General features: G+C 37.4%; 1 protein-coding gene across 2 annotated transcripts in view; it reads left to right on the forward strand.

Annotated features, from left to right (window-relative positions):
- The window catches only part of Agbl3 (AGBL carboxypeptidase 3), an 87,305-nt gene that overhangs the window by 63,624 nt on the left and 2,942 nt on the right, over positions 1-20,739 (forward strand). For both annotated transcript variants that reach the window (XM_050148010.1, XM_050148011.1), the window contains exons 15-17: positions 2,115-2,160; positions 3,577-3,770; positions 11,265-11,493. In XM_050148010.1, the coding sequence (XP_050003967.1) occupies positions 2,115-2,160; positions 3,577-3,770; positions 11,265-11,493 (469 nt within the window). The remainder of the gene's footprint in view (positions 1-2,114; positions 2,161-3,576; positions 3,771-11,264; positions 11,494-20,739) is intronic.

Genomic DNA, 20,739 nt, shown 5'->3' on the forward strand with positions numbered 1-20,739 from the left:
ACACAAACGGGTAGGGCTCAATGAGCCCCTCCCTATGCATGACTAGTTATGGACATGAATCTGTTTCTTATAGTTTTATACTACCAGAAAGAGAACAGAATGTTTTACCTCATTATATCTAATATTTGCACTTACATCTCATCAAGTCCTAAGGCATAGATAAACTTTGAGAGTACTCTAGTCTGAGCCCTAATTCATTAGTCCGAATTCATCAGGCTGATACAACTTTTGACCACAAGTTGTTTATTGAATTGCAATACAGTTCATTCTGTTGCTAAAGAGCGTCAGCAATGAAGCAACTATTGTGAAAGAGCTTTCAGTTGAGGAAATTGAAAAGATAATGAGTACCATCCCGATGCCTGCCTGACCTAATCTTCTTTCTCTCAAGAAGGCTAAGGGACTATGTTGTTTCACTGACAATTAAAGGACATATCTAACTATTTAGGAAGACAGATATCTAAAAATAGGGCCCAGGTGGATATGGCAGGCCACTGAGGGCAGAAGTGAGATCCCCAGTAGCTGGCTTGAGTAGACGAATCAGGAAGGTCTGGGTTCAGGTAAGAGACCTCATCTCCAAATATAGGAATACGACAATCAAGGAAGACACAGGACATCAGTCTTTCACACAGGCACACACACACACATGCACACGCACACACAAACGAACAATAGAAGATATGGTACAACATGGAGAACCTAATTTGAGATTGTCAAGGAAAATAAACTGAGTAGAATTGATTTGGACACTTAAAATGTACTAGGGAGACAGAGCTACTCTCACATACATCCACAGTGAAGTCTTGAACTCTGTTCCAACACAAGTACCGCAGATGAAGCTGAACTTAGCGCCTGGCATACTTCAGATTCCTAAAACATAGTTTATTAAATTCTACTAACTTTTGCACAATAGGCCCCTCCCCACAAACTACCCAGAGAATGCTACATACAATATACTTTTTGCAAGGCAATTTAACTTAGCCAGAACAAATCATTTCAAATCCCTCATGCAGCTTAAAACTATAAATGCAGCCATAATTTTGTAAACCTCAGAGCACTTACTCTGGGCTACTAGACTATGTCCCAGGTGGCCATCCTCACTTTAAGTTGAATAAATCATTTGTTCTCACATTTGGTGTGCCTTCACTTTACCTGTTAAGTTGACAGAAGCATCCTCAAGGAAAGGAGGTAAAAACATGTAGGGAGACTAAGTTTCATGAGTCTGGGATTAAGAACTAATCAAGAACTAAGTCATTTGAAAATATTTCCACGTTCCTGCAAAACAATGTCGGTCAAAATAATAGATGATGATCTCACTTGCATATTAATTGAGGGATATGCAGATCTCATATATAGAGATTTTGAGGCTGGCTAAACTACATAAGACCATACCATTAAAAAGAGTTGACGTCTATATCAGAGGAAAGAAATATTATAAAGTAGATTTCATCACTATATCCTGATTAACTTGTTCTGCTGTTAATTATGATTGCCACTGTTAACTAGTTCTATTATTATTTTGCTTAAATAATAAAATATATATATATAATAGCAAGGAAGATAATATATAGTAATATATAATTTAGGCCCCAATTTTTATTTTAAAATATTTTCATAATAGTTATTTGATATACATATCTAATACATCTGCATCCTAGGTCAACTCTCTAAAATGTTGATCATATCAGTGTATATGTAAATGTCCTTCACAAGTTTGGGGTTGTTTTATTTTGATTTTTGGTGATGGTGGTTGTTTCTTCTTCTCCTTCTTCTTCAACTTCCTTTTTGTTTGTGTCTTCAGAGCCTCTCACATGCTAGGCAAAACCTCTGCCACTGAGCTATACTCCCAGCCCATAGATTACTTTCCAATTGGTAATTAATATATAGATATTATTTTTCTATTTATTCTTCTTTTAGAACAGTCTTATTAAAAGGCTCACTAGAGGAAAATGTGCTCATATATTTCATGTATATGAACAAAACATTATTAAACTAAAGATGAACTAAATTATCTAGCCATTAAGTGTACATAAGTAATTACCAAGAAAATAAGAAAAATTAACATCTGTTGATCTTAAAATGTAACTAGATATCTTATGCTATATTATTCTTTTTAGTGAAGATTCCTGGGCATAGCTTTTATGCCCGAAAAACGCACCCAAGGTAGGTGAACTGTTCTTGATTTCTCCTAAACATATTGTTCTTTTTCTTCTATCTTAGAATGTTTTGATTTTGAATTAAAGCAACAGATAAGGTTACTCTTTTAAAAAAAATTGTTGATCAAACATTTTTTTAGATCCTACCTGTCTAGTTCACTCTAAAATGTAAGAGCACTCACAGATGCAGTTTTAAGGGTTCTGAGACAATTTTAATATCCCCAAATTTTAAAGTCTTAGCTAAATGTTTATGATTGAATTATCTGGCTTCTCATTTTAAAAATAAAACTTTCTGGCAAATTCATTATCGCTATCGCTGTAGAATGCATACACAGCAAGCATGTGTTTTACTACCGTCTCATAGTTTATGGGCCATCCGTCACACAGAGATAAAACTAGTGTCTATGGAAAAGGCATAGAAAGGGAAGTCACAGATTACATTGACCAGCTTTGAATCTCTGTCTCAACTAGTCACTATTATATCTCTATTACCTTTGGCCAATTTTTCTGTCCATAGGAATAATGATATCAACCACTGTCTGGACGGTGACTTAGACAATCACAGATAAGCCTCTGAGAATTCACTGAATTTGCACAACTATGTAATTTTATTATAAGAGATACAAGAGGCTTTCTCTTCCTTGCTTGGCTTCTTTCTCAAGAACCTGATTTCTGTTCAACAATAGAAAAGGTTCTGTTTGAGTGTGTACTCTCTTATTCCAAAAGCCTAGAGAACTGGTTACATAAGTGATAATATGACAGGCATCTTTAGACATAACTATACTTGGACCTAGAATTAAGAATTTTAAGATAAGCTATTCTATTGAAAGAAATCAAATGATAAATATCTAGATAAGAAACGATGGGGAGTTGGGCAGTGGTGGCACATACCTTTAATCCCAGCACTCAGGAGGCAGAGGCAGGTGGATCTCTGTGAGTTCAAGGCCAGTCTGATCTACAAGAGCTAGTTTCAGGACAGCTATGACTGCTACACAGGGAAACACTGTCTCAAAAAGAAAAAAGAAAAAAGAAAAGATGGGCCCGAAGAAAGGTCTCAATGGTTAAAAGCATTTATTGTCTTCTAGAGGACCTGTACAGCTGACATGTGGTACACATAAATTCATGCATATACAAACACATGCACATAAATTAAAATATATATTTACAAAGAGGACAGGAAAAGCACTGGAATTAGAAGACAGGATTATTAGATTTGATGCTGCCTCTTATTACCTGTATGATCATAAGAAAATTGCTTAATCTTTATTATCTCCCTGTGGGACTAGTACTAGTTATCCAGCCTATATCACAGGCTGGTGAGAGCTCAGCGATTACATACTAAGGAATAAAATGCAAATAGAAAAACTGCATTACTCTTGTGTAAGTAGTTGACATTGAGATTACAGTACTCAATTTCTTTCAGCTCCCAACATGTGAGTCAGAGTCTTATCAAAGACCAACGGACATATATTTTAGAAACTTGTAAGGGTCCAATCCAAGAAGCAGTTCAGTCCAAAGGAATCGAAATGTATGAGAGTTGTTTCAAAGTGGCATCCTTGAAGTGTCCTGTGAACAAACAAACTTCAAATTGGATTGAGAAGACAAGAATACCAACAGGTTTTTTTAAATTGTTGTTTAATACTTTAATAATACACAAAGATTCTTTATATTATGTCATCATAATAAATCTCATCCAATCCCAATTATGGGAACTACATTAGTAAACAGAGAATTCATAACCATTGCCCTCTTGTGTCTGGAAAGTACTTACCTGGTGCAAGAGAATTGTCTGTATTCTGTCAATCATGTTTTAAATAAAATTATTGGCCAGGCAGGAAGTATAGGTGGGTAAAACAGAAAGGAAGTAGAACAGGAGAATTCTGGGAAGGAGGAAGCCCATTCCTTCCCAGTCCTGCCCAGACCACGGAAGAAGCAAGATATAATCTGCCCGGCTGAGAAAGGTACCAAGCCATGTGGCTAATGTAGATAAGAACATGGGTTAATATAAGCTACAAGAGCTAATAAGAAGCCTGAGCTAATGGGCCAATCAGTTTATAACTTACATAGACCTGTGTGTGATTTTCTTTGGGACTTGCCGCCTGTGGGGTACCAGGCAGGACAGAAACCCCAACAAGCCGGCCCACATGTTACACTTACCTTATTTTATATCTGAATGAGCACATTTAAAAATTCTTTGGTTTAATATAGCCTTGAAAAAATTAACTGCATCCTTCAAAATAGCTCTATTATCACTATCCTACAACCAAGGAACTTTGTCTTAATGCTATGATCATCTTTTGGTAGTTTCTGCTTCCCAGGCATGGGGTTTTTCAGTTGTAAACAACCTTTAACTTTGTGTCTCTAAAGTGGCCCCCAAACAATTGAAAACTTCTGTAGGCCATAATACTGTCTAGAGATGTGTCCAAGAACTACCCCTTACAGAAGCCCAAAGAACACTGGTCCAATTCTCATTAATCATAGTAACAGATGTAGGGTTAAGTTGTAGAGGTAAAACTAAAGTCAACTTCAACTTCATTCTACTTAATGAATCTAAAAGTCATGCTAAATTTAAAAAAAAACAGACATAGGCTGGGCAGTGGTGGCACACACCTTTAACCCAGCACTTGGGAGGCAAAAGCAGGTGGATCTCAGTGAGTTGGAGGTAAGCCTGGTGTACAAAGCAAGTTTCAGGACAGTCATAACTGTTACACAGAGAAACCCTGTCTCAAAAAATAAAAAAGATGAAAGAAAGAAAGAAAGAAAGAAAGAAAGAAAGAAAGAAAGAAAGAAAGAAAGAAAGAAAGAAAGAGAGAGAAACAAAGAAAGAAACAAAGAAAGAAAGAAAAAAAGCCTGACATAAAATAGAAAATGCTGTATGATTGCATTTATATGAAAGCAACGTTTACTGGAGAGAAAAATAAACAAATACAGTTCCCTAGAGTAGGAGCTATATGGAAAACTGGATATACCATAAAAATCCATTTAGGGATGATCTTTCCTATATTCTGATTGCAGTAATGATTTCACAAGTCTTGACAGCTGTTGGAATGTCATGGTCTTGGATCAGTACAACCAGCTTAATGGAAGTATTACCTAGTGAGACAGGAAAGACTAGGGATGGAGCTGCAATCTTGTCTAGACACACTACATTGGAAGTGTCTCTTAGTTGTTGAAGTTGAGCTACTGAATAGACTGCTGATTGTTAGCATCAGTAAAGAGAATTGAACGTAGGATATATTTGGGAATTTTGAAAACATAGACCATGGTTTAAAGCATGCTCTGAAAGGCATTTATAAGGAAGTGAGCATGCTTTATAGACAAAAAATAACAAAGGACCAAATCTCCAAGACACCCTTCCATGATGGGTCCAAAAAAGAATAGGAACTGAAACAGAAGACTCTGAGATAGGAGGTAGTATACAAGGAAAACCTATAGGAGAGAAATGCAGAGAATATGCAGTCCTGGAAGCCAAGCAAGAAAGCGTCTTGTTGTCTGAGGTTTTTGTCCTGCCCAGTTCCCACAATCGTTAAGTCCCCAAAAAAATCACACAGAAGTCTACATTAGTTATAAAACTGATTGGCCATTAGCTCAGGCTTCTTATTAACTCTTATAACCTATATTAGCCCATTATTCTTGTCTATGTTAGTCATGTGACTCGGGACCTTATTCAGTGATGTAGTCACATCTTGCTTCTTCTGGGGCGGGGCCAAGACTGCAGAAAAAGCTTCCCTCTTCCCAGAATTCTCCTGTTCTTATTGACCCATCTCTACTTCCTGTCTGGTTGTCCCACCTATACTTCCTGCCTGGCTACTGGACAATTAGCATTTATTTAAAACATAATTGACAGAATATAGACAATTGTCCCACACCAGTGTCAAGTAGGAAAGAATGGTCAGCTTGAGTCTGAGAGTTCTGATTGATGAGTTGAAATGGACTGACTTGAATTTTATAACATTGGATGTTCTGGGGATCTTGATTGGAGAAATTTTGGTAGAATGCTAGAGGTACCAATACAACTGAAGTATGCCTAGGGATGGGAGAGAAAAGCTGGAGGCTTTCTACAAAGCCTGAAGACCTGAGATCAACCGCCTAGAACTCACCTAGAGACAGAGGAAAAACAACTCCACGAAGTTTCCTCTGCTCTCAACATGTGCATGACCTTCTCCACACACACCATTCATATAATAAAAACATTTTAATGTAATTTAGAAACTGAAATAATTGTTTTCAACCTTATCTACAGTTTAACTAAAATCGTCTTCTCTCCATACTACTTTATTTTATAAACAAATATCCTATTGAGTCCTGATGAAATTAAAATAAAAGTTATGTTTCCCCTCTTCTCAAAATATATCTGTTTCAAAAGGAGCTAGCACCCTTTCCTTTTCTACTCTGCATTCCCTTTAAAGTACCATGTCTTCATCATCGCTCTTCTGTCCTTTCCCGTTATTGAACTTACCAAGAAGAAAATACGTGGATTATATAAGGTCCAGTCAGACTCTAGTTCTGGAACTGTTTGTGTTTACTAATGAGAGATAGTACAAAAATGAGTTTTGCCTGCCAAAGCAGAGTGGAGAAGTAAATCCATAACAAATACTGCCAACATTTTTATGTCTAAGTATTCTTTTCTTTGGGCTTAACTAACACAAATGCCATACTCCTACATTGCCTACTCTTCTACTTATCCAAACCATCAGCTCTGGAAATAAGTCATGGCGCCCAGCAGTGATTTCCTTTTGGGATGTTTCACTCCCACAGATTTTCTGCTTACACTCCATAACTACTTTTCCTAATATCACTGATATATCTTAAATATTGATGAGGCCTAAGCAACAAAAGGAAAACAAATTGCAGCTGAACAATGGGTTAAAGAAAGAGTTTCTTGCTCTGTTCTCTCTCCATTGGGGAATATTTATGTTTTTAAAAAGAAGTCCACAAAAATATGCCCACAAATGCCTTAATATCCATGCCTTAATCCCCCACACCTATGAATCAAAGGACATTTGAAGACTGTTTGGGGGGTTCTTTTATTTTCTATTAATATTCGTGTTGCTTTTTCTTAAGAAAGACTTTTTTTTTAGCTGAGTGGTGGTGTCACACACCTTTAATTACAGCATTTGGGAGGCAGGGGCAGATGGATCTCTGTAAGTTCAAGGATAGATAGCACTGTTTCATAGAGAAACCCTGTCTTGGAAAACCAAAAAGAAAAAAGAAAAAGGAAAAAGGAAGAAGGAAGGAAGGAAGGAAGGAAGGAAGGAAGGAAGGAAGGAAGGAAGGAAGGAAGGAAGGAAAGAAAGAAAGAAAGAAAGAAAGAAAGAAAGAAAGAAAGAAAGAAAGAAAGAAAGATTTTTTAAACCATCCAATGATCCAATGGGAGTTCCATATGATTCATCTACACTATATGTAACAGAAATGTCATCAAGTTTGTAATTTATGGAAATACATAATCCTACTATTTTCTTTTGGTAGGGTTTCTTCATCTTCTCTGTGAGAGGCTATTCAATGCCTGTAGTCACATTATATGGCACTAGAAGTCATAATCTAGGCATGTAAACATAAGCAGAGCTGAGCAGATAGGGGACCTATGCTGACCCAATTCCAAATTTAAGGGGTATAATTTTAATTCCAGCTCTTGTAACCACATGTAAATCTCTAGCAATCCCATTCATTCTTTATTGCTTAATTGCCTGCACAACAACTGTGATGGCTATTCTTGGTTGTCAGCTTGACTATATCTGGAATGAACTTGGCCATCAAGGTCTTTAGCATAAGCTATCATTGGTGTTTTTGATCTTAGCCATTCTGACAGGTGTAAGATGGTATCTCAGAGTTGTTTTGATTTGCATTTCCCTGATGGCTAAGAATGTTGAACATTTCCTTAAGTATCTTTTGGCCATTTGAGATTCTTCTCAGTTTCAGGAGATCCCATTAATTCATTGTTGCTCTCAGTGTCTGTGCTACTGGTGTTATATTTAGGAAGTGGTCTCCTGTGCCCATGCATTGAAGGCTGCTTTCCACTTTCTCTTCTATCAGGTTCAATGTGGTCAGATTTAAATTGAGGTCTTTAATCCATTAGGACTTGAGTTTGGTGCATGGCAATAGGTATGGATCTATTTTCATTCTTCTACTTGTTGACATCCAGTTATGCCAGAACCATTTGTTGAAGATACTTTTTTCCATTGTATAATTTTAGCTTCTTTGTCAAAAATCAGGTGTTCATAGGTGTGTGGATTAATATCTGGGTCTTCAGTTCGATTCCACTGTCCTCCTACAAGTGTTGCTTATTCTCTGCCTCTCAACGTCTCTGCTCTCTTCTTCCCAGCATTCTTTCTGTCCTGAAAATCCTGCCTAGTTATTGGCCATTTAGATTTTTATTAAACCAATCACAGTGACATGTCTTCACACAGTGTAAAGGAATATTCCATAACAATTTACCTCCTAACTTGTCCCCACAACTTCCAACTCAATTTATTTATCCTATTCTTTTATGCTTCTGCCATGATTTCAAAAATGAAAATCGATTACATAACTTCCTTGAATAAAATTTTCAATGTTCTGAGCTATTCGATTTCAACCATATGCATTGATCATCTTCTAATCACAAAGCCTTCTTATTTCAGAGAAACTGCTGAAAGTGTTACTGTTGCAAACAAAGCCTCTAGTTGTGAGCAACTTTATCACACTTTACGTGACATCTGTGCCATTCATTTTAAAACAAATCTGTGATTTTCTGAATGTGCCATGTTAGTCTACTATACAGATCAGGTCTTCTTAAACTTTCCATCTATGGCTCCTCCAGCTGAAAAACTTTTACAACTCAAAAAATTATAGATAATAAATCAAAAATAGAATTTCATTGATGCTTCAGCTTCTCTTTAGTCTTGACCCAGCATAATGAAATTAAGGATTATGTTTTCCATATTTAATTACCAGCTAATCAAAGTGCTAGGCACGCAGTAGATATTCAGTGAGTGTTTGCTCAATACCTAGTAGTGGCTTCTAGAGATACTGAATACCAGTTCATTTGTCAGGATTGACAGATACTGTCGTCATTATTTTTCAGATTCAGCTGGATGTATGAGTGTTTTAGTGTTCTGTTTATTTTCTTTTTGGTAGTAGGCAGGTCTATTTTAAAAAGGCACTTCATTGGAGAACTTTTCAAACATAAAAGTAGAGTGCAGAATAATGAATTCACAGGGCCCACCACCCTCCTTTATTAGGTTCCTGATTTTTTGTTTTATCTATATTTCCACCACATTTTCCTAGAGTATTTTAAAGCAGACTCCACAAATTAAAATTTTGCCTGTAAATAATCTAGTATATATCTCAAACTGGATAATCACTTTAAGAAACAACAAAGCACAGTGTATTTTCTTGACTTAGTTTTAATTGTGATTTACTTTTCCTTATGTTGTTAAATAACAATTTACATGTAAATGATCCCGCCCCTCTCTTTAAGATGCAAGACTAATAGTCAGCCTTCCTTCTGGGGTTTCTCTTTGTTCTGTTCCTGAGTATGTTAATTTTATTTTAATTGTCATAAATTTTATGTAATATAAAATTTTCCCTCAATGATTTTTAAGGGTATAGGTCAGTAGTGTTAAATTCTTTGGCATTGGGCCTGGAGAGATGGCTCAGCGGTTAAGAGCATTGCCTGCTCTTCCAAAGGTCCTGAGTTCAATTCCCAGCAACCACATGGTGGCTCACAACCATCTATAATGAGGTCTGGTGCCCTCTTCTGGCCTGCAGGCACACACACAGACAGAACATTGTATACATAATAAATAAATATTTAAAAAAAATTCTTTGGCATTATTCTGCAAACAATCTTAAGACTTTTTAATCTTAAAATATGGAAACTATGCATATTAAACAGCTCCTTGCTTTTCCTTCTCTCAGCCCCTGCAAACTATTCTACGTATTGGACCTAGACATTCCCTATAAGTTAAGTTAAATATTTAGAAGACAGATATAGTATTTGTCTTTAAGGACTACCTTCTTTTACTTAACACCATGACTTCTAGATTTAACAATGTCAGTATTTCCATGCACTTAGATTGCTCTCAATTTGTGAATAACGCTGCTGTGGACGTGGGGGACAAATGTGTCTTTTAGGCCATGCTCTCAATTCTTTTGGGATTGATGGAATCTACTTGGAAATATGATAAATGTGTTTTTAGCTTTTTGTTTATACTGTTCTCCACATTAGCTGCACCATCTTACACTCCTCATCAACAGTGCACATCTGTGTTCAAAGCCCTCCCATTAACACTCATGGTTCTTATGATGGCCTATGACAGTGGTTCTCAACCTGTGGACCACAGCCCTTTTGAGGATGGTCAAATGACCTTTTCACAGGGGTCAGATATTCACATTATAATTCATAACAGTATTACATATTACATAAAATTACAATTATTAAGTATCAATGAAATAATTTTTGGTTAGAGGGTCACCACAACATGAGGAACTGTATTAAAGGGTTATTAATAAGGAAGGTTGAGAAGCACTGACCTCTGAGGTCCTACATTGTCTAAATTCACACTGCTACCTGATTTATAGCCTTCCTTTCATTCACTTGCTTTAGCCACCGATGTTGTCTTCGTGTCCTCAACATGCTGCCATATTACCATCTTAGTAAGAGCTTTTGCTCTTGACTGTCCTTTGTCCAAAATGTCTTTCCCATGGTATCTGTTTGGCTTAATCCATGACTCCTATGATACATCAGAGTCATGAATAGACCTTCTTATTGAATGTGTAAGTCAATCATCTTCTACCCTAGAATTCTCCATTTCCCTCCTTAGCCTTATTTTACCCTGTAAACTTTATTACTTAACATACTAGGTATTTTACTTACCCATTGTTATCAACCATAAACTTTAGATAGCAAAGACTTACTGATAAAACCCCTCATGTGGAATTTGGCTTATAACAAAATTGCTGAATGAATATACTCATATGTATATTCACATGTGTATATGTGTATATATGTATATGTATATACATGCATATGTGTATATATGTATGTGTGTATGTATGTATATTCACATGTGTATATGTGTCTATGTGTATATATGTATGTATGTATGTATATTTGTGGTTGCTTCCTAGAGTCACATCATGGACTGAAAAGCAAAGTAAAAAGATGTGCATCTTTCCAAAGCAAGAGGTCCGGCACAAACTGGACAGATGATGAAAAAAGAATCTACAGGGATAAAAGAATAGCTCAGACCCAGGAAATACTACAGTATTTACTCCCTATCGTGGAATCCTCTAAAAGCATGAAATCTACTCAAATGAAAGACCTGTTCACTTCAGGAGCCGACTTGCAGCAACATCAGTAAGTCAATGGCATTCATCATGCTTACCTATGTATTGCTGGGAACAAACCCAGGACCTTGTTAGACTATGCAAATGTTCTACCTCCAAGCCACCCCCAAGCCTGTTCCTTACTATTTAATACAGTTTTATAAGTAAGTATAGCTTGTTAGTTCAATATCTTTAGTAACAAACATAGGCTTTTAAAAACCGCATCCACAACATCACAAAATCCAAGGCCATAATTATATACTAGGTATGTAAAGGGTTAAGTTATCAGGCGTTATTATCAGGCATTATCTGACCTATTTCTCATATAAAATACTTTAGTTTCTATCTGTAAAGTAAGTATGCATAAATAAGATGTAACTATAGCATGACTTGACGATTTTCAAATATTTTAAAACTTTATACTTCTGAGGGAGGGTAGTAGGATTAAAATAATTAGTCTTGGCGACTTCAACTATTTGGTACTCTTTGGAAACAATAATAATTAGATTATTTCTTTTAAAAATGGGAAACAGAACCTTCTCTAAGGCACAAAGGAAAACTACATAAATAAAAGTAAAGATAATAAAATCTGAAAATAATAAATATATTAGTATTATCAACAACATTTTATAAAATATTTCCTATGTACTAGATATTTTTCTAAGTTATATGCTTATGACCAGCATGGCCCTATATTTACAGTTTCCACATCCCTGGATATAACTAATCTCGGCCCTAAATATATTTCTAATCTCTTCTTGGTTGAATCTGCAGATATAGAACCCCCCAATACAGAGGTCAGACTGAGTACCTTATATTTTACATATAACAAGATTAAGATGAAAAGACATTAAACAACTTTTTCAAAGTCACACAATAGGTAGAAGAATTTGGATTCAAATTGTTAAAAATTTTGATTTCAGAGTCCAGAGTACATACCTACAAATTAACTGGAAAATTGCAGAGATTTTAATGGGGAAATAGGCAAAGATTATAACCAAGCAATTCACAAAAGAAATACCATGACCAGTGGCTGGAGAGATGGCTCAGTGGTTAAGAGCACTGATTGGTCTTCCAAAGGTCCTGAGTTCAATTCCCAGCAGCCACATGGTGGCTCACAACCATCTATATTGAGATCTGGTGCCCTCTTCTGGCCTTCAGGAATACATGCAGGCAGAACACTGTATACATAATAAATGAATGAATAAATAAATAAATCTTTAAAAAATAGAAAGAGAGAAAGGAAGAAAGAAAGAAAAGAAAATATTATGGCCAACAAACATTTAGAAATGTTCAATCTTGCTAATTTGAAAATTACAGATTAAAGCAGTGATAAAACAGCATTTAATTTTTTGCTGTTCAGTGGGAGAATCTATTCCCTGACTGTGGGACACAGGCTGGTAGTTTCCAGAAGGCATTTCCTCAATATAAATGAAAACCCCTGATTTCACGTTATTCTTCCCTTCTCCTCCTGTTCGTGGTGTTCAGGGCTGAGCCGTGGGCCTCACCCATGCTCCTGAGTCACCATCGCACCACCCTTCTTGACTAAAGGAATTCCACTTTGGGAAGTTTACTTTAAGGAAAAAAAAATAAGAATTATAAGGCATATTTAATGTTCATTTTGTCATTGTTTATAGGAGATAAAAAATAAATATAAATGTTCAAGAATAAAAATACTGCTTAAATTAATTATGAAATATTGTGTAGTATTTCAATATTGCAAGTGAATATTGTTATGATTCAGCCACAATATGGCTGACACTTCCTGGTTCCAGGGCCATGCATGTGCAGATAAGCCCTCAGGCGTGAGCCCTTGAGCACATGCATGAGCTCCGTCATCTGCATATGATGTGACCACTCCATCCCCCTGCCCCCCCTCCCTCCCTCTTTCCCTCCGTCCCTCCCTCCCTCCCTCTGTCTCTGCACACCGATTCCCCAGGCCTGTACACCCTCTCTAATAAACTCCTAAGCGGGTTTGTTGTGTGCTCCGTGTTTCCTTCTCACTCATGCCAGGTAATTTCAAATATTGATTAATAAAAAATGACGTTCATAATATCTGTGTGTAACATGGGCTTTATACCCACTTTATTTGGTGTGATTATGTGTACATGTACGTATGCATTATACACATTCAAATACAATGGAGAAGAAAAACTCTAGGAGCACATATCCTCAAAAGTGATTATTTCTGGATGGGTATTAGTGATAAATAATGTTCCTCTTCGTGATGTTTATTCCTTTACTGTATAATCATCAAAACCAATATGATAAAAAATGGGCAGTAGGTGGCAATTTCTAGTGAAATGCTGTCACAGTCGTGGTGGGAAAGACCCTATTTGACAGGAATTGAGTTTCATAATTAGGCAGCTAAAATGTGAAAAAATAATGTGAACCTAGGCAGGCAAACAGAGTATAGAGTATAATATCAGCAAAATTATGAATGAGGGTGCTAAAGAAACAGCTAAGTGACTAAGAGGCTACACTGCTCACGCAGAGGACCGAAATTTAGTTCTTAGCTCCCACATAGTGGCCAACAGTTGCCCCCAGTCCATCTCCAGAGTATTGAACACTTTCTTCTGGTCTCCACAGGCACATTCCCACACAGACACACATACATACATGTAATAAAAAAATTAGATCATTTTAAAGGTTATAAATTAAGGCTGGAGAGATGGCTCGCCAGTTTAGAGAGCTGGCTGCTCTTGCAGAGGAGCCACACACACTTGCCAGCACCCACATGGTAGCTCACAACGATCTATAACTCCAGTTCCAGGGATCTCACCCTCTTCAGGCCTCTGTGGGTACCTGCACACACATGCTGGGAAAGCACATGGCTGCAAGCATAAACACATAGAAAATATTTTTTGAAATTACAAATTAGGAAAACTAATTGCAAAATATAATAGATATTGGTGAAGAGCCTGAGAAATTGAGACTCCAGAATAAGCAAAAGGTCTAGGCAATAATTTTCTAGTTGTTGTAATAAAAGAGTCCTTACACTTCAAATCTAGATTGCTCTCGGTGTGGACAGGGTGAGACGGAAGTGTTGACAAGTACTACAGCAACTAAACCTTTTTGTTTACAAATAAAGAAACCAGTCTACGAGAGATTGATTAAAAAGCACACAGTTATAATGATGATAAGAGGGAAGAAATATAAGAAAATTCAAGGTGGTTTGTGGCAACAGAAAGAAAAGCAGTTATCCAGGACGGAACTGGGGAGGAGAAATCCTCCAGGGCTTTTCCACTTTAGCACCATTCTGTAGAAGGTGGCCACACCCCATCCTAGATTTGCAAAGATGCAAATTGTTTGTTCACAAATGTGGAAGAAGATTGGCACTGTGCTAATGGGGAGAGGTCACATCATTTCTTATGACTTAAGCCCTATTCTGCAGCAAAAACCCAGAAGTTTCTGCTGTGGGTATACAAGGAGCAGTAACAATAACACATTGTTTTGTGATTTGTTGTTGTTGTTGGTTGTGGGTTTTGTGTATGTTTTGTTTTGTTTGTTGTTTCTTTGTTTTAGAGCTGTCTTTCAGGGTGCCTTTTCTCTGTTCTATACATTCTTGGTTTGACTGGCACAGCAATATTCTACACTGTTATCTATAGGTACTGACTGATCCAGGGTAAAGGGAGAACAAGGGGTAAGCAAGAAACAAGAGCTCCCGTCGCTAACTGTGTGGGAAATGAATGTGTGCGTTTGAAGAAAGTGCCGGGTTGAAGCTCTGACACTGCACGTAATTACAGTCTCGGCGTTGTGCTTGTCTCTCCTGGCCTGATCCACGGTGAACAGGGCCTGCATGGGTTACAATTGATACCGAGATGGTTTGTAGCCTTTAAGTTTATATCTGGTCAAACACTCATCAGAGTATGGATACTCACGGATAGTCCATGTTTGGTATTCCATTTAATATAGCAGTAAAAATCCCTGAGAAGCATTTTGTAAATCAGAATGTAACCAGACTTTTCACATCTTGATGAACCAGATCTGTCTCCCCTGTTCTTTCCATCAAACCCTGGGGTGTTTCAGTTAAGACAAAACCAAGACTACTCCAAAAGATGGTGAGTCACGGGGAATTTCAATCCTTGGACTCTTTTTTTTTTTTTTAATCATACTGCTGTGTCAACAACTGGAGTCTTTTTTTGTTCTAATACTCCCTCCTCTCCCTTTCCCCTTCTCCTCCTTTCCTTTCTCTCCTCTCTCTTGTCTTTTCTTCTGTCTCCTTCTCTCTCTCTTTTCCTTTCCCCTCACTCTTCTTTCTTGTTTTCCTCTGTGGTCTCTCCAATGCCTCTCCTCCCTTTCTTCCTTCTTTTCCTCCTCTCTCCATCTTTTTTCTCTCTTTCTTCTCTGTTCTCTCCACACTATCTTTGCATCCTTTCTTCCCCATTAAGGTTTTCTGTTTTTAAAAATTTGTTCCAGGGGCTGGAGAGATGGCTCAGTGGTTAAGAACATTGCCTGTTCTTCCAAAGGTCCTGAGTTCAATTCCCAGCAACCACATGGTGGCTCACAACCATTTGTAATGGGGTCTGGTGCCCTCTTCTGGCCTGCAGGCATACACACAGACAGAATATTGTATACATAATAAATAAATAAATATTTTAAAAAAATTGTTCCAGGTGTGTTTGCTGAAGTATCTTCATCATGACTATCTTAAGATTGAGCTAGAAAATTTGAATTTCACAGACATCTTTGTATTTTGAAACTATCTTTTAATAATTAATTTTTAGATCTTCCTAGTTCTTTTTCTTGAAAATAATTTTTATAAAGGTCATTCTGATCATTTCCTCTTCTCATCTTGAGCTTGACATTCCCTACCTCCCTACCCATCCAACTCTTCAAATTCCCAGATGTGGTCTTGCTTTATATATTTCCTTGATCAGTCTTGAACTTGTGGGTTCAAACAGTTCTTCTGTCTTGGCCACCCAAGTTTTGAAACTAAATATATATAATCGCACCCAGATGTTTAAATAAAACAATGAAAGAAATTAGCAAAATAGGTTTTTAAGTCGTTGTTCACCGGCATGCAGTTCACACGAAATGCTTTCAAATATGACAGTGTCGGCAGGCTAAAAATAAAATGATGAAAGATGGCATATTATTGAAGCACTGACAAAATGAGGAGGGTAGATAAGGTAATTTTAGATAAAACAGATTTCAGGCAAGAATATCGGAGACAGAGAAGAGTTCTGTATAGTAGTTTTAAAACTCCTGTATACTAAGAACAAACAGCAACCTTAAATATATGCACAGTGCTAGCAAACCGACTGTAAAATATGTGAAGCCACAATGGAAGGGAGAACTGGACACACACAGTTTATTCAGTAGCCAGATGGAGAATACGCAAAGATATGAAAGAGCTCAGAGTAAAAAATAACTGGTAATTATAGAACACTCTGTCCAACAATAACTCAACATACTACTTTCCAAAGACATACCACACATAGGTCTTAAGACAAAACTCAACACATTTAAGCAATATAGACAATACAAAGTGCAATTCTCTGGTCACAGTAGAATTAAACTAGAAATAACAAAACAATAAAAGAAAAAACACAAATACTTTAAAAAAAACACTAAGCAACACACTTCTGAATGATTTGTGAGTTAGTGGTAAACTAAAAGGAAATAAAGCTATTATATTAAATTCTTGAAAATGAAACTGCAATATAGCTAATTGGTGGAAATTTATAGAGTTAAACACATGTGGATAAAAGAGAAGGCCCAGTGAGACGGTCAGAGTGGGAGGCTGGCACATGATGAACAGGGAGAACTGACTCCTACGAGTTGTCTCCAGCCTGCATGTGTGCATGCACACACACACACACACACACACACACACACACACACACACGTTAGTAAAGGTAATTTAAAATCTTAGAGCCAGGCGGTGGTGGCGCACGCCTTTAATCCCAGTACTCGGGAGGCAGAGGCAGGCGGATCTCTGTGAGTTTGAAGTCAGCCTGGTCTACAAGAGTTAGTTCCAGGACAGGCTCCAAAAGCCNAAAAAAACTAAAAACTTAGAAAATAACCTATAAATGAAGAAAAAACTAATAAAATTTGAGCAGAAAATTGACAGAAAAAGATTCAGTAAAATAATTTGTCTTTTGAAAAGAGCAATAAAATTGACAACCCCCTAACAAGACTGACAAAGAAATGAGAAATTATGAATATGAGGAAAGAAATTAGATGTCACTAAAGACCTTGCAGATCTTGCAAAATGGCAGTGAAACAGTAAGAAACACTAAAACTAGGTAGCTCAGCTGGCAAAGACCTTGCCTTGCAAGCACAATGACCTGGGTTTTGTTCCCACACCCATGTTCCAGCACCCAGAAGGCAGAGACAGGTGGACCACTAGGGCTCACTGACCATCTACCATCCATGGCAAACTCCAGACCAAACACACTGTGAACATGACGGTGGGGTGTATAGTATGTGAGGGATGACACTTGAAGTTCTCCTATGGTGTCTACACGCATGTGCACTCGTATACACACATGCACAAGAACACACACAAAGAAAACCACATAAAGTGCAGATTGAATACGTTACAGAAGATCATATCTTCGGAGTGTGCACACACACAGAACGACACTCTGGACTAGAATGTCTTCATGCCCCCTAGAGCTGGTTTTATTTCTGAGGGCTTTTTCTTCATGCATTTATATCATTCCCAGCCCTCTCATGTTCAACTCCACCCGTGTCCCATCCCACTCCCTTGTAGATTCAGGACTGCCTTTAATCGTTGTTACATTACGTAGGTATGTAAGGAAGGAAACTGAATTTGTAATTTTAACCACCCCAAAGGAATCTCATGAGCCCCATGGTTTCACAGCAAAATTTCACAAAACATGTAAAGACTAATTAACACTAGCTCTATACAGTGTCTTACAGAAGGCGAGAAAATAGTCTCTAGTTCATTTTATGAAGCTACTATTGGCATAAGACTAGAATCAGCCAAAGAGAAAACAAAAATGGAAAATCAAAAAATTCTGTCCTATTAATTCTATTAGCAAATAAAATTCAGTGCTAACTTTTTTTAAAAAAAATATGATTTACCACTTGGCAGTAAATCTTATTTCAGAAATTCAAGAATGACTCAATGTTCTTAAAAGGCAATGTAACCTCTATATTTGCAAGATAAAGAAGAAAACCCACAGTTCACTATTAATTAGCATAGACAAATATTGACAAAGAAACCCAACTGTCAGAAGAGAAGCAATGAAGGGCCTCGTGCAACCTAATGGCAGCTACTCTGCCCACGCTTCCCTCTCCTCTCAGTCACCTCTGTGCCACAGCGCGGGGCCAGAGAAAAGAAAAAGCATACCCACAGGAAGAAAGGAAAAACATGGCCCCTGGTTGTGAAAGTGGTGTTCTCTATGTAGAGTGTCTCGAGGAACTTGTTTTTAAACTTCTTGAAAAGCCAGCTGGTCTTTCTAGGCCTCAGAATACAACAACCATATGAACATAGTTCTATTTCTACCTATAAGAAAGAGACATGTGCTCTCCAAATTTACATATACAAAACCATTTTCAGCTTCTCAAAACATGAAGTGCATATCTGTAACTCTACAAAATATGTACAGATCTTGGAGCTGAAAACACCAAAAATGTTGAAAACCGAGTGTAAATGAATGGAAAATATAAACATGTTTGTGGATTGGAAACCTCAAGATGTCAGCTCTCCCACGGATTCACAGATTCAACACGGTTCCCACCAAGGTCTCAGCAGAATTGTTATAAACATAGTTAAGGCTAATCTCAAATTTGTATACAAAACCACTGAACATCAAAAACGATTTGGCAAAAGGAACTGGCCTTTTGATTTCAAGAACTTTTATATAGCGACAGCAATACAATATAGTATTGGAGGATGAGAAGACACATCTGTGGAACTGAGCTGATTCACAAAAATAAGCCGAACTGCCTTTAAAAACACAAAACCGCGTAAATCCATCACTTATACATAGACTAATTCAAAATGGAGCATGGACTCCAATACACAACATAAAACTACAAAACTTTTAGGAAACCATAGAAAATCCTCAGGTCTAAGGCTAAGATTTTTAGAATAAATACCAAACTATGATTCATAAAAGAGAAAAAATTAGTTGGATTTAAAATGTTACTTTGCAAAGGCCTGGATAAAAATAAACCAGACTTGGTAATGCATGCCTGTAATCCCAACACTTGGGAGAGCAAGGTAAGTAAGAAAAACCCCAAATTCAACACTCAGAAAAGCATTAAAACATTTCAGGCCAAAGGGATAACTCAGCATGAATTGCTCTTTGCTCTTGCAAACAGCCTGTTTGTCCCCAGCACCCACATTGGGCAGCTTACAGTCACCTGTGATTCCAGTTCCGGGGGAATCTGTCGCCCTCTTCTGGCCCCCACAGGCACCTGTACTCACGTGCCCATCTTCCTACACAAACACACAGGCATACATATAATTCAAAAGAAATCTTCAGGAAAAAAAGTCACTAGAAAATGGGCAAAAGACATAGATAGGCATTTGACTAAGCCATACACAGGTGGCACCCAAGCACAAGAAGTATTAGCATCAGCCATGCAAGTTACCACAGTAAGCTACTGCTGCACACATGTCAGGACGGCTAAACAAAACATGAAAGAGTACCATATGCCAGTGAGGATGTAGACACTGGGTTATCTGTATGTCACTGCTGGGAACATAAACTGGGGCAATTACTCTTTAAAAACCTGATAGCTTTTTAACTAAGCCTCTCCTAGCTGCCTGATAGCACACACCTGTAGTCCTAGCACCTGGCGAGAGAAGAGTCAGGAGGACTGGAAGCTCAGGGTCACCCCAGACAAAAGTCTCTTTCAAAAATAAATACATAGCAGCCATATAACTAGCAACTGCTTTCCTGGAATTTAGTCCCAGTGAAAAGAAGACAGGTTCTCACAAAATCCTGCGCACAAATGTTTATTCAGCTTCATTCGCAACACCCATAAACTGGAAAAGACCCACAGGTCCTTCGGTGCATAAATCATTCAACTGTAGTATAGCTCCTGACTACTACTCAAAAAATGGACAGAAATGAGCAGAGGAGAAACAGAACAATGATGAATTTCAAAGAATTATACTGGGCGGGCAGAAGAATTAATTCCAAAAGGTTTCACACTGTGTGGTCACATTTTCATAGCATTCTTGAAATAACAAAATGGCATAATTTGGACGACAAGCTAATGTTTTCCAGGAGTTTAAGGAGAAGTCAAGACAGGAGAGAAGTGGGCACCGGAGAAACAATACGAGGGCGTG

The sequence above is a fragment of the Alexandromys fortis genome, unplaced genomic scaffold (assembly GCF_014885135.2).
Source record: "Alexandromys fortis isolate MF-2015 unplaced genomic scaffold, M_Fortis_MF-2015_v1.1 scaffold_57, whole genome shotgun sequence".
NCBI lineage: Eukaryota > Metazoa > Chordata > Mammalia > Rodentia > Cricetidae > Alexandromys > Alexandromys fortis.